Genomic DNA, 12,968 nt, shown 5'->3' with positions numbered 1-12,968 from the left:
AAGCCTAAAGTGATGTGTTAGTACAATTCGTTTTCAGTTCCAGGGTAGGAAGATGAGTATGTCAGACAAGTCTTACTTTAGCCACGTTGGCCAAACATCTTATCTCCTCACATAGTCAAAAGGCAAACTCTGAAGAGACCCAACAAAGAGCAAAATCTTGACTTGTCCTAACATGAAACTGTATTCTTTGTGATAAACACATGCCATGTCTACTAGTCAATGTTTACTAGCCAATGAAAACCAGAAGACACCCAGGGAGGCAATGAGTATACTTTATAGTACTATGTCTATTAGGGACAGATTGAGTGCATTTCTCAAATGATGATACAGTTAGCAGTGTTGTTGGAAGAACACTCTTACCTCAGTCAACAACTATAAAGTCCCAGCTGGCAAAGTAAATAGCCTTTATTTTCATCATCCAGACTTAAGCAACAGATAAATTTTGATCAGTGATGCCAATGACACTCTCATGGAGGTGATTTTATGCCGCACAGGTGACCTTGAGCAACTTAATGCCATCATGCCTCAGTTTCCCCCTCCCTAATATAAGAGTAATAATAGTAATTTCCTTACTGGGCTGTGTAAGAACTAAGAGACTTAATGAACATAAAATTCCTAGCTTCTCTAAAGTTCTAATAAGTTTTTATAATTATTGTCTTCAGTATTTTGTTAGTCTTCATACTGCTAGTTCTTTCGAATTGAACTAATTACATTTCAGACAACTATTCTTTTTACTCTTAATTTTTTTTTACCTTTATAAACAACATTATCTGGTAATTCTCACAGATCCATCTTTAAGGAGACAGCCCCTTATTCGCTTAGGTTTATTCAGCTGGATCTTAGCAATTTGGTAAAATCTATGCATTCTTTGACTCAGCCAATATCTTTTTCATACCTACTGTGAGAAAAATTAAATACTTCTTCTTGGTTCCAGCCTCTGCCCCAGTCCTTAATTAAGTCAGAGCACACACTTAATTGTAGAAGCCAGGACCAGAAAGCCATTTTTCTCTTCATTCTTATGTCTGTATGCAACTTGAAAATCCTCAAGCTCTGCAAACCCAGTAGACTTTTAAATGACAAATAATTTAAAAAATGAAGACATCTTTTCTCTAGCCAACAATTGATCTTCAAGTGAACAATGACTAAGTCATTTCTCAGTCTCCATCTTTGTTGATATAACCCAACATGGCAGGGTCTGTAATAGGATTGGAAGAGGTAGCACCATGCTATCTAGTAAACCATGTCCTACCACCCTGAGTCACAAAAATCAGAGTGGCTGGGTCCATATTGAGGTTGAGCCTTGGATTCCTTCCCTTTTGAATTTGCTTGGTACCTGTAACAACATACCCTTCCATCCTGGTGGTGTGTTCCATCTCACAATTTCCAGTCAGGTTAGTTTCAGAGAGGAAGAGTTATTTCCACTTTGCAGCCATGATGCGCTTGAGTCCTGACTGGCAGCCATTCTGTAGGACATCGCTAAAGAATTCATTCATCACATGCTTTCTCTACCAGTTCTGACTCATACTGTCACATAGTTAATAACTTGCCAAGAAGTTTTCTGCCATTTCTTTCACCCCTATCCCATGTTTTTTTTTCTTATTTTTATGCCAGGAAATGTAAGAGAAATAATGGAATATTTCTGAATGAAGGACCATCCTTTTAATTTGAATTCATCTCACATTTCTCTCCCTCCTAACCTTTATTTTAGGGCTCTAACATTTTTTTCTCCTTCTAATTTTATTCCAGGCATTATTGTAAATTTTTTTTAGAACAGTTTTAGGTACAGCAAAATTGAGCAATAAGTGCAGAGACTTCCCCTATACCTTCTGCCCCATACGCATACTACTTCCTCCACTCTCAACACTTTGCACCTGAGTGGTACACTTGTGACAAATGACAGACCTACATTGTCCTGTCATTATAACTCAAAGTTTACAGATTACATTAGAGTTCACTCTTGGTAGTGTCATGCTGTCGTTTTAAACATGTGTATAATGCCATGTGTCCACTCTAACAGTGTCGTATGGAATAGTTTCATTGACCTAAAAATTCTCTGTGCTCTGCTTAGTCATGGATATTCCTCACCAACTCCTGACAAACACTGATCTTCTTATTGACTCCACAGTATTGCCTATTCCAGAATGACAGATAGTTGGAATGAGAGAATATGTGACCTTTTCCTGATTGACATCTTTCACTTAGTAATGTGCATTTGTTTCTTCTGTGTCTTTTCATAGCATGATAGCTCATTTCTTTTTGGTGCTGAATCACATTCCATTGCCGGGATGTGCCACAGTACATATTTGTCCATCTACCTACTGAAAGTCATTTGGTTGCTGCCAAGATTGGGCATTTATAAATAAAGCTGCTATAAACATCTGTGTACAGGTTTTTATGTGGACATAAGTTTTTACCTCTATTGGGTAAATACCAAGAAGTATGATGGCTGGATCATATGCTAACAGGATTTTTAGTTTTGTTAGAAACTGCTAAGCTACCTTCCAAAGTGGTTGTTACCAATTTCCATTCCCACCAGGAACGAATAAGAGTTCCTGTTGCTCCACATCCTCATCAGCATTTGGTGGTGTCAGTGTTCTGGATTTTGGCCATTTGAATAGATTCATAACAATATCTTGTTATTTTAATTTGCAACTCCTTGGTGACAGATGATGTGGAGCATCTTTTCATATGCTTATTTGTGATCTGCAAGTCTTCTTTGGTGAGGCATCTGTTAGGGTCTTTTGCTGATTTTTTAATTTGGTTGTTCTCTTGCCATTGACTTTTAAGAATTCTTTGTATATTTGGACTTAGATCTTTATTCCTTTCTAATATTTACATCCATGCCAGAGATTTCCCTCTGGAAATTTCCCTCTGTTGCATCCAACAAATTTTGATGAGTTGTGTTTTCATTTTCATGTCATTTAAAATATTTTTAATTTTCTCCTTAGATTTCTTCTTTGACTTATGTGTTAAGAAGAGTGTTCTTTAATTTCTATGCATTGTGGGATTATGCAGCTATCTTCTCTTATTGATTCTTAATTTAGTTCTATTATGGTCTGAGAGCATACATTGCATGATTTCTGTTCTTTTGAATTTATTAAGATGTGTTTTATGACCCAGAACATGTTCTATCTTTGTGAATGTTCTCTGTGAACTTGAAAAGAATGTGTATTCTAATATTATGTCAACTGAAGTATTCAATATCTGTCAGTTATATCAAGTTGATTGATGATGCTATTGAGTTCAACTATGTCCTTACTGATTTTCTGCCTTATGGATCTGTCCATTTCTGATAGAGGGGTGTTGAAGTCTCTGGCTATGATAGTTGATTCATCTATTTCTCTTTGCAGTCTGTCAGTTTTTGCCTCACATGGGTTGACACTCTGTTTTTAGGAACATTAAAGAGAGGGTGTTTTATCATTATTGATGCCCTTCTTTACTTTCCATAACCTACCTTGCTCTGACATTCCTCAGTCTGAAATTAATGTAGCTTTCCCTGCTTTCTTTTGATTAATATTAATATTGCATATCTTTCTTCACCCCTTTACTTTTAATTTATATGTATCTTCATTTTTAAAGTGTATTTCTTGGGATGCCTGGGTGGCTCAGTGGTTGAGCATCTGCCTTTGGCGCAGGTCGTGGTCCCAGGATCCTGGGATCAAGTCCCACATCAAGTTCCCCGCAGGGAGCCTGCTTCTCCCTCTGTGTCTCTGCCTCTCTCTGTGTGTCTCTCATGAAAAAATAAATAAAATCTTTTTTAAAAAATTATTAACATATAAAGTGATTATTGAGATTGTTGAATTATTTTCTACCATACTGTTACTGTTTTCTAGTCATTGCCCTTCTTTTTTGTTTTTCAGTTTTTTTCTGTTAGTAGTTTTAAATGAGCATTTTCCATTTTCTTTCCTTTTTTAAGTTTCTTTAGCTCTTTTTAGTGTTACCCTAGAGTTAGCAATATACATTTACAACTAATCCAACTCCACTTTCTTTAAGATTTTTATTTATTTATTTATTTATTTATTTATTTATTTATTTATTTGAGAGAGAGAGCACCAGTAAGGGGAGTGGGGGAGTGGCAGAGGAAGAGAGAGAAGTAGGCTCCCCACTGAGCAGGGAGCCCAACATGGGGCTCAATCCCAGGCCCCTGGTGTCATGACCTGAGATGAAGGCAGATGCTCAATTGACTAAGCCACCCAGACGCCCCTCCAACTTCACTTTCACATGGCATTATACTTCATCACAGATGGTATAAGTACTTTATAATAATAAAGAATTCCTAATTCCTCCCTCCTATCCTTTGTATAATTAGTATCATCCATTTCTCTTATACATAAACTATTGTCAACTATATTGTTGCTATTATTATATTGAACTGTTATTTACTAGATCAATTAAGAATATTAAAAAGATAAGTTTTTATTTTACTATCATTTATTCCTTTTATAATACTCTTCCTTTTTTTATGCTGATCTGAGTTTCTGATCTATATCATTTTCCTTCTTACTGAAGAACTCTGTTTAAAAATTCTTACAAGGCAGGTCTACTAGCAACAGATTCCCTCAATTTTTGTCTGAGATAATCTTTGTTGTTCCTTCCTTTTTAAAAGATAATTTCACAAGGTACAGAATTCTAGGTTTGTTTGTTTTTTTCTCTCTCTCTCAACATTTTAAATATATCACTCTGCTATCTTCTTGCTTGCATGGTTCCTGAGGAGAAATCCTATATAGTTCTTACTCTTGCTTTTGTATAAGTAAGGTGTTTTTCCCTCTATTAGCTTCTCTCAAGATTTTTTTCTCTATCTTTGACTTTTCCCAGTTTGACTAGGTTATCCCTAGCTGTAGATTTGTTGGCATTTATTCTTCTTGGTATACTCTAAGCTACTCAGATCTCTTTTGGTGACATAATTTGGGTGAAATTCTCCATTGCTCTTGCTTCAGATATTGTTTCTATCCCTTTCTTCTTATTCTGGTTTCTCATTACACCATTTGTAGTTGTTCCACAGTTTGGGGATATTCTTTTTTCAGCCTGTTTTTTTTTTTTCCTTTGCTTTTCAGTTTTAGAAATTTCTATTGTCACATCTTTCAGCTCAGAGATTTTTTTCTTCAGTCATCTCTTCTCTCTGAATGAGCTCATCAAATGCATTGTTCACTTTTATTACAGGTTTTTTGATCTCTAGCATTCCTTTGGATTTTTTTACTTAGAATTCCCATCTCTGCTTCTGCTATCCATCTCTTCTGGCATGTTGTCTATTTTTTCCATTAGAGCCCTTGGCATATTAATCATAGTTATTTTAAATTCCCAGTCTGATAATTCCAAAATCCCTGCCATCTGAGTCTTATTCCAATGCTTGGTCTGTCTCTTCTGTGTTTTTTGCCTTTGAATTTGCCTTGTAATTTTTATTGACATCCAGACTTTGTGTACTGAATAAAAGGAACTGCTATAAACAGTCCTTTAGTAATGTGATAGTAAGTACTGGGGGAGGAAAGGCATTCTACAGATCTGTGATTAGGTTGTAGTCTTCTAATAAATTTGTGCCCTTGGGCTGTGACCTTCACCATGCTTCTCAGTAAGTAGCCAAACCACTAAGTGAGACAGGATAGCTAGAGGAAGCTGGAGTTGGGTATTTCTCTTCCCCTAGACTGAGTTAGGCTTTGATAAAACCCTAGCAGGTTAGGCTATAGTGATACTTCCTCTTGAGGGTGAGCCCTTACAAGAAGCATGGAAATGGGGGCAACTGGGTGGCTTAGTGGGTTAAGCATCTGCCTTCAACTCATGTCATGATCCCAGGGTCCTGGGATCTAGCCTTGCATCTGGCTCCCCTCTCAAGAGGGAGTCCGCTTCTCCCTCTCCCTCAGCAACTCCCCCTGCTTGTGTGCTCACTTTCTCTATTTCTCTCTCAAATAAATAAATACATCTTTATTAAAAAAAAAAGCATAGAAATGCTCTGTTCTGGGTATATTTCAAAATGGCTGACTTTTGCCTCCTTCTACTAGAAGCTGAAGGGTTTTGTATTTTTTTCCTCCAATCTTTACTTTGAGGACCTGATAGGGCTCTTGGGAATAAAACTCACAAAATTATGGGGAATCCCCCAAAGACTTGATGCCCTCTAGAGTTTTTAAGTCTCAGACTTGTCTACCTGAGCCTCCAGAAACTCTGTAGGAACCTACTGAGTAGGTTTTCTACTCTGGAGCTGGTTCTCACAGAGCTTTCTGCTCATGGACTTCTGCTCTGGTGGATCATGATTCTTTATATCACCTGTTTGTCTCTGGGGTCTTTATTAAGTCTTTATTAGGACTAGCAGCAGCTAGTCTTGTGACCTCAATTATCTGGCAAAGCTAAGAAGAGTTTCCAGGTTTCAATTTGTTCATCTCTTTACTTGTTAGAACAGAGTGATGACTTCCAAGCTCTTTACATGTTGGACTGTAAACCAGAAGTCTTCTAATTTTTATGATCCGTTTTTAGATATTGGTAAGAATTTATCATCATCATCATCATTATTAAGGGTCTTTGAGGTTCATGCAGTCCAAATTTGGAGACTGGAAATTGAAATACATTAGGCAAACAATTTGTTAAAAATCAAATTGGAACATAAATTTCCTTGTATCTTTAGATAAGATTGCAAAGAGAATTCCGTTCACTTTAGGGGTTTCCCTGCACAAAACACTTTATTTCATTATGTTCACAAAATTTTTCTCACAGTTTTAAAAGTTTTCATTAAAAAAATACAAATCTGAAACACAAAGCTTAAAAGAGCAATAGAAAAAAGAGAAAGTGAAAATTTCCATTTATCCACAGTCATTCCCAAGCCTCAGTTCTAAATCCAGCATCCCTCAGCCCTCTGTAATTATGGGCTACCACATTTAGCTGTGTATAAGAACAAATGACAACCCCACAATGACTCAAAACCTCCATAACCAAGCCAGCTACTTGTGATAAGCAGCTTGTAGAAAAACTCTCCTTAATAATATTGTGGTATGATAATGATTAATTCGGTTAACAAGCATATTGAATACCATCTCTTTGTGTAAATGGCTAGGTGCTAGTAAATTAATCTTACTTTTTCAAAGCATAATTCTCAGTTACGAGAAGGTAGAGTATTCATATAATTTGGTGGTAATTATAACGTAACTTGTAAGGAAACATAATGTAATGAGATACTTTACTGGAAATAACACATTGTTCTAGAATGAATGTCTTTGAGGTCAAGAGATCTGGAGTGCCATCTCAGCTCTACCATTTGGACACATCACCTTTTTTCTCTGAGGCCCATTTCCCTTATCTGTAAATTAGGAAGTAGGAAGGGCTTTTACAAGATTACTAGGACTAAGTGAGATAATACTTGTAGAGTACTGTCACTCACTATCTGTTGCACACTCCATGTTAGTTTCCACTCACATCCCAATACTAATTAAGTACCTAAGTGCTATTATATTAATGAAGAGCAGAAGTACCATAAACATGCTGTTTGGGGACCACTTAGCTTGTTAATAGTTTGAATTTGCATTATTTAACAACACTTAAAAATTAAAGAAGTCCACATAAAATCGGATTTCTATTTTTTCCTGAAATTTACAGTGTCTGTGACCTCCAATGGGGGATCCATCTGCTGGAACTTTAGAACATGGTAAGCCAGGTTTTGAAGAAGGTTCATGAACAGAGTATGTGCTTAATATAAACTTAAAGCTATAGGTCTCTGCCAGGACCTCTGATTTGAGCAGGCTATCTTGGGTCCTTAATGGGCTTCTTTGGGGGCAAAAATGAAGTGTATAGTTTGACATCACTGAACTTCACCCAGATGGAGGATTAGAAAGGAGATAGAGCTTTTCCAGGAGATTAGATTTTATTGGTGCACACATTCCCCTATCCCCCACCACCTCCCACCACCAACACTAGCAGCACATTCACTGTCCTCTCTAACCTGTAAGGATCGGATTAGAACACAAGCAAGAAAAGACTAACGAGAGAAGTCTGGTGAACTTAACGATGCCCTTGTTCATAGGCAGAACAAAAGAGAATGTGGAGGCAGACATCTGCATAAATCAGTCCAAAGCAAATCAAAGAAATTCCAGCAGAAAGGGGACTTTTTGCCTGAATTGTGGAGCTAATTATCTCAGCCCTCCACTTCAGTGTTCCTGGAGAGACCTGGCTTAAAAATGCTTTCCCAATGAGCTGGCGGGTTCAGAAGTGGAGAGAAAATGTGTTATTGTAGCCACAGCTGAGAGGCCTGAGCCCGGTTGCTGCCTCTGTCCAGAACACCTGTTGAGAACATCCAAGCTCAGACCAGCATGGCTGGCTGGAAAAAAAAAAAGCAAAGCTGAAAGGTGGTTTCAAGAAGACCATCGTGGTCCACGGTCTGCATGCTGGCAAGAGAAGAATGCCAGCTCTCCAAGAAGCTACTCTGGGTTGCTTCTTCAAATCTTTACAACGTTAACACTGTCATAGAAGTTAGAGATGATTTTCACTTTTCTGTTTAAAATGTATCTTTTTTAAAAAAACTTTTAGTAATAAAAAGGGCAACTTATTAATGAAACCCTTCTGCCTTCGAAGTATGAAATTAAAAGATTATTATAACTACAGGCAAGAAAGCATTTGGATTATGTGGCATTTGGAAATGACAATAAAGATTATCCATATGGTCTAATGTTGTCAATGTCTTACATTGCATTAGCAATCACCTAATATGGGCGTGATTTTGATTATGTGGCTCATTTTAAATTCTGTTGTGTCCTAGGTCAATCAGAGTCAAGATGATTTACTAGAAATGGCTGCCGTCGTCTTTTGTAAATGCCACCAGTGCTTTGCCAGAATTAGAATGTTTTAGGACGTAATATTTTTGGCATTATGGTGCAATAGTCTTAAACCTCACTTTATAGGTTTTCCTTAAGTGTCTCTCATTTTATTCTTGGCTGTCCCAGGTACATAAAACAACCTCCGGTAGTAAGAGCTAAAAAAAAAAAAAAAAAAAAAATTGCTTTATCTTTTTATTTGTATAGCAGGTATATTATGTTTTTAGGACTTTGTCCAGGTATTTATAACTTAAGATTTTGAGTTCTTTGTGGTCAGAGAGCAAGATTCAGAGGCAAGAGTTAAACTGTGTCTCCAAAAGAATTGGAAATCTACCTTCCTTGGCCTTTTTGCATTCTTTTCAATGGAGGGAGGAGATATGGGGACTTACTCCTCTGCTAAACTCTCCAAGGGAAGCCAACAACTTGAAATTTCTTTACCTTCTGCTCTGCTGACCAGCCTAGGTGAGGAAGTCCTCTGGGGTCATGTGGCATTAAGTCATGTCACAGCTCCCTGAGAAGTCAGGATATACCGTCCTGTGCACCTGAGGCCTGAGCCCCTTTGCCCTGGGTAGGCTGTCTGTCACGGCCAGCTCCCTTCCTGCACATCTTCCATTGATCCTACTTTCTTCACTTCTTGCCTACTTTTGTTTTTTTTAGTTCTACAGTATGCCATGGAGATGCATCCTTGGATTATTCAGTTTTTGTTTGGCAGATATTTACCAGGGGAATCCACTCTTTGCCACTGGTTGTAGAAAATAATTTAGTGAAATTTAGAAGCTTATCAATAAAAAGATTGTGATTGCCTTGGTCTAGGGCCATTGGTCATTTTAATCTGGCATATAGTAGGAGAAACAGAAAGTCTTATTTTAGGCTGTACATTCCTAATATCTCCATGGGTTTTTTGAGGATGGGCAGTGGATGCTTTTCATCTGTGGCTCTGCAGCTGGCAGAGGACCTGACCTTGAGAAGGCATCATAAATAGATGTTATGGATGAATAGGAGTAATTCAGTAGAAATCATTCTTAATCATGACCCAGTACATGTGTCGAGGCCTCACTTACCATGTTCATGCATGTCTATATAATGAACTCTTTGTCCTAAGGAAACTAGCCAAGAAGCGGAAGGAGACGATGAGCAGCACGCGTCAGGAGATGACCGTGATGGTGAACTCAATGGACAAGAGCTATGCCGAGCAAGGCACCAACTGCGACGAGGCATTCTCGTTCATGGACACGCACAATCTGAATGGGAGATGTAAGTGCATGCATTTCTTAGCTTCTCATACATTTCTCTGGTTTTCCAGAATGCTGGATAGTTCTGGGGGATTGAAAAACAGAGAAACCTCCTGAAGAATTCTTAGGCCCTGGTGGTTTCTCCATCCCCTTCAGCAATTCTGAAAACTTCTCTGGGTACCTTGAGTTGCTTAGGAGAGGATGATATGCCTGAGATGATAGGGCCAGCCAAGGAGCACTGGGGAAGCCACAAGTAAGTTTCTGTGAAGCCTTAGCATTGCCATGAAGGCTTTTCTCTTCTTAAAGACCAAGGCACCTGCTTCGCATCATCCTTTTTGCTGTTGAGATCCTGTTTATGAGCTAGCCAGGTGTGGAACTACACAGGGAAGCCTGTTAGAAAACAGCTTGCTAAATGACAGGAACAAGTTAATTGTTTATTTGTTTAGCTCACAGGTTCTGCCTCTATTATAGGGCTATTAGTGGCAATTAATAAGTTAAACTGTATTTCCGCTTCACACGCCTCACATCTCACACCAGGTTTGTAAACCAAACTCCAGCTAATGCCTTCCCATATTGCCACCTGTGCTCCAGGTACCAGGCATTATTTTAAAAAGCTAACAGTTTGATTTAAAATATGAAGAACAAGACAAGCAGTTCTTGTGTCCCTGGTGATCTTCTCAGAGACCAGAAGTAAATCCATGTGGGTGCCTGATTCTGTGGTTCGTGGCCACGGTGGGCTCAAGGGCAGAGGTTTCTTTACTTTGTGAAATCCATGCCCACAGACTTCCACTGACCCTAGTCTCATACTTAACATGTTGGACAGCAGGAGGATGGAACAAAAGTGCAGCCATCACCATCATTAATAAAAATGCAGAAAGTCTGGAACCGTGACCAAGTAGCCCAGAAATCGGGTTTCAGGGGTTGGGGGAGAGGGCTGATACCAGCTTGGACAGTGTGTGCTGTGTCCTGACCACCAGCTCGGCCTATTCTTTTACTGCAGCCCCAGGCACCCCATCTGCCCATCCTCTCTCTGGTCTCTACATGGTCAGTGTCCCCCTCTCCCTCATACTTTGCCCTTCTCCTGCATTCATCCAGGCTCCAGAGAGTTTCTGCTTTCTATTTTTGGTGGCTACAGATGCCCACCTCTTCCTACTTCGAGGCACTACATTCATTCATCTATATGCACAACTGGCCCAGTGGAGCAAGAGTTTAGCAAACACTAAACTGTCACCCCAGTGGGAAGGGTGGCTCTCTTCATCCTTGGTCATTGCTCTTTGCCCTTTGGTGGCATTTTCAGTGTAAATGACATAATCTTTGGTACTCTAGTATCCCACAAACTACATCAAATATTATATGTGTATATGTACAATGCATTTAATGGCCAAAATAAAGCAACTTATGATACACTGATGTGGGCTGGAGGTGGGGTGGATAGAAAGAGTCCTGCCTATCACCAACAGGGTTAGAATCTTGGTAGAAGTGGTTACTTCTTTAACATCATCATGGAAGGGGCCACACAGATAGATGTTCTCACTTTCTAGGATAACCCATTAATCTTCCAAATTTCCCATTTCATGGTGAAATTCCTCACACATAAATTTACTAGGAATTACCTCCCCAGAGTAGAAACCTACTTGAGTAGTTTCTAGGCTTTTGAAGTTTGAACAACAGGGAATATTTGCCTCTGGACAGGAAATTCAATTTGGCAGTTACTTCTTAAAGTAACTTCTTAAAAAGTGAGCGTATCTGTGGAAATCCAAAAATGCTCAGGTTGCTGCAGAAACCAGCATCAGCTTCCATGGCTCATCTGCTACGCGTCATTATTTTATGCCTCCCATCAATAAAGCCGATAGAGGAAGCACAGCAGTAGGCGTTCCATTTTCCTCCCCCTCTGTGAGCAGTGAGTAGGTGCCATCCAATCCCCAACCCTCAGGAGTGCCCCTGATGTTAAACTTTATCATAGTTACTTTCTTAGTGCCTTCAAAATAAGAGATGAGCTACTGGGGAAGGAAACATGCAGGAGAGGGGTTCATTAGATCCCTGAGCTTCCAACCCTGAACCTATTACAAGTCTGAGTATGTGTGAGGCCTTTTAGGGTTGGGAGATAAGTATCTTTTAGAAATGAGACAGTGAGAAAAATAAAATTGAAGAATTTAAAAATAAGCATGGACATATTTATGAAAATGGGGAATAATCTGTTCACTAAAGCAAATGGGAGTCATACCATCTTCTTTTAATACATTACACAAAGGAAAGGAGTAGATATGTAGAGAGGGAATGGGTTTAATTTTTATACTAAAGATCAAAGCATTTAAAATATTTTTTAAAGGATGAAAATAAACATAGCTATTTTGTATCTGCTTTGCACCCTCTTACCAATGACATAAATATGTCTGTAGATAATAGACATTATTCTTACTGACCCTAGCATGTTTTATAAGTACTCAGGGTTTTTGTTCTTATTTTCATCAATTGCTCTCTTTTTTCCTGGCCATTGACCATAAACATGCATTATAAATATGATATCTTTCTATTTCGGAAAAATATCATATGAATGACAGGCAGACTGGTTTCTGGTTCTTCATCTGTCATTTATTAATTCTACATTTTAAAAATATAAACAGATGTAAAAAAACACTGTCATAAAGGAACTTCTCCAGGAGAGCTAAAATATATTAATATGTCAGCAGAATAAAGGTAACATACAATAGCCACAGGGATTTGGTACTTCTTCCCATAATAAAATGATGTAATTGGGTATTAGTGTCCTGATCCAGAACTTTAGCATCAAATAAATTGTATAACTGCATCTGAAAGTTAGGATTTAAACTTATGTTTAACCAACTTGAACACTTGAGCACATTTAAATCATTTATCCTTCCCCTTTAATGAAATTAAGGTGATTTTTAAAGCACTAATCAATTAAGATGTTTAAGAGAGTTCACAGACT

At 38.3% G+C, this 12,968-nt stretch overlaps 1 protein-coding gene across 7 annotated transcripts in view; it reads left to right on the top strand.

Moving 5' to 3' along the window:
- The window catches only part of PTPRM (protein tyrosine phosphatase receptor type M), a 779,952-nt gene that overhangs the window by 619,912 nt on the left and 147,072 nt on the right, over positions 1-12,968 (top strand). For all 7 annotated transcript variants that reach the window (XM_072828757.1, XM_072828756.1, XM_072828755.1 and 4 more), the window contains one exon: positions 9,889-10,040. In XM_072828757.1, coding sequence (XP_072684858.1) covers positions 9,889-10,040 — 152 coding nt within the window. The remainder of the gene's footprint in view (positions 1-9,888; positions 10,041-12,968) is intronic.

Source organism: Canis lupus, chromosome 6, assembly GCF_048164855.1.
Source record: "Canis lupus baileyi chromosome 6, mCanLup2.hap1, whole genome shotgun sequence".
In the NCBI taxonomy this organism is placed as follows: Eukaryota; Metazoa; Chordata; class Mammalia; order Carnivora; family Canidae; genus Canis; species Canis lupus.
Note: the sequence above shows the minus strand (reverse complement) of the source record. Positions and strands in the feature narration are given on the sequence as shown.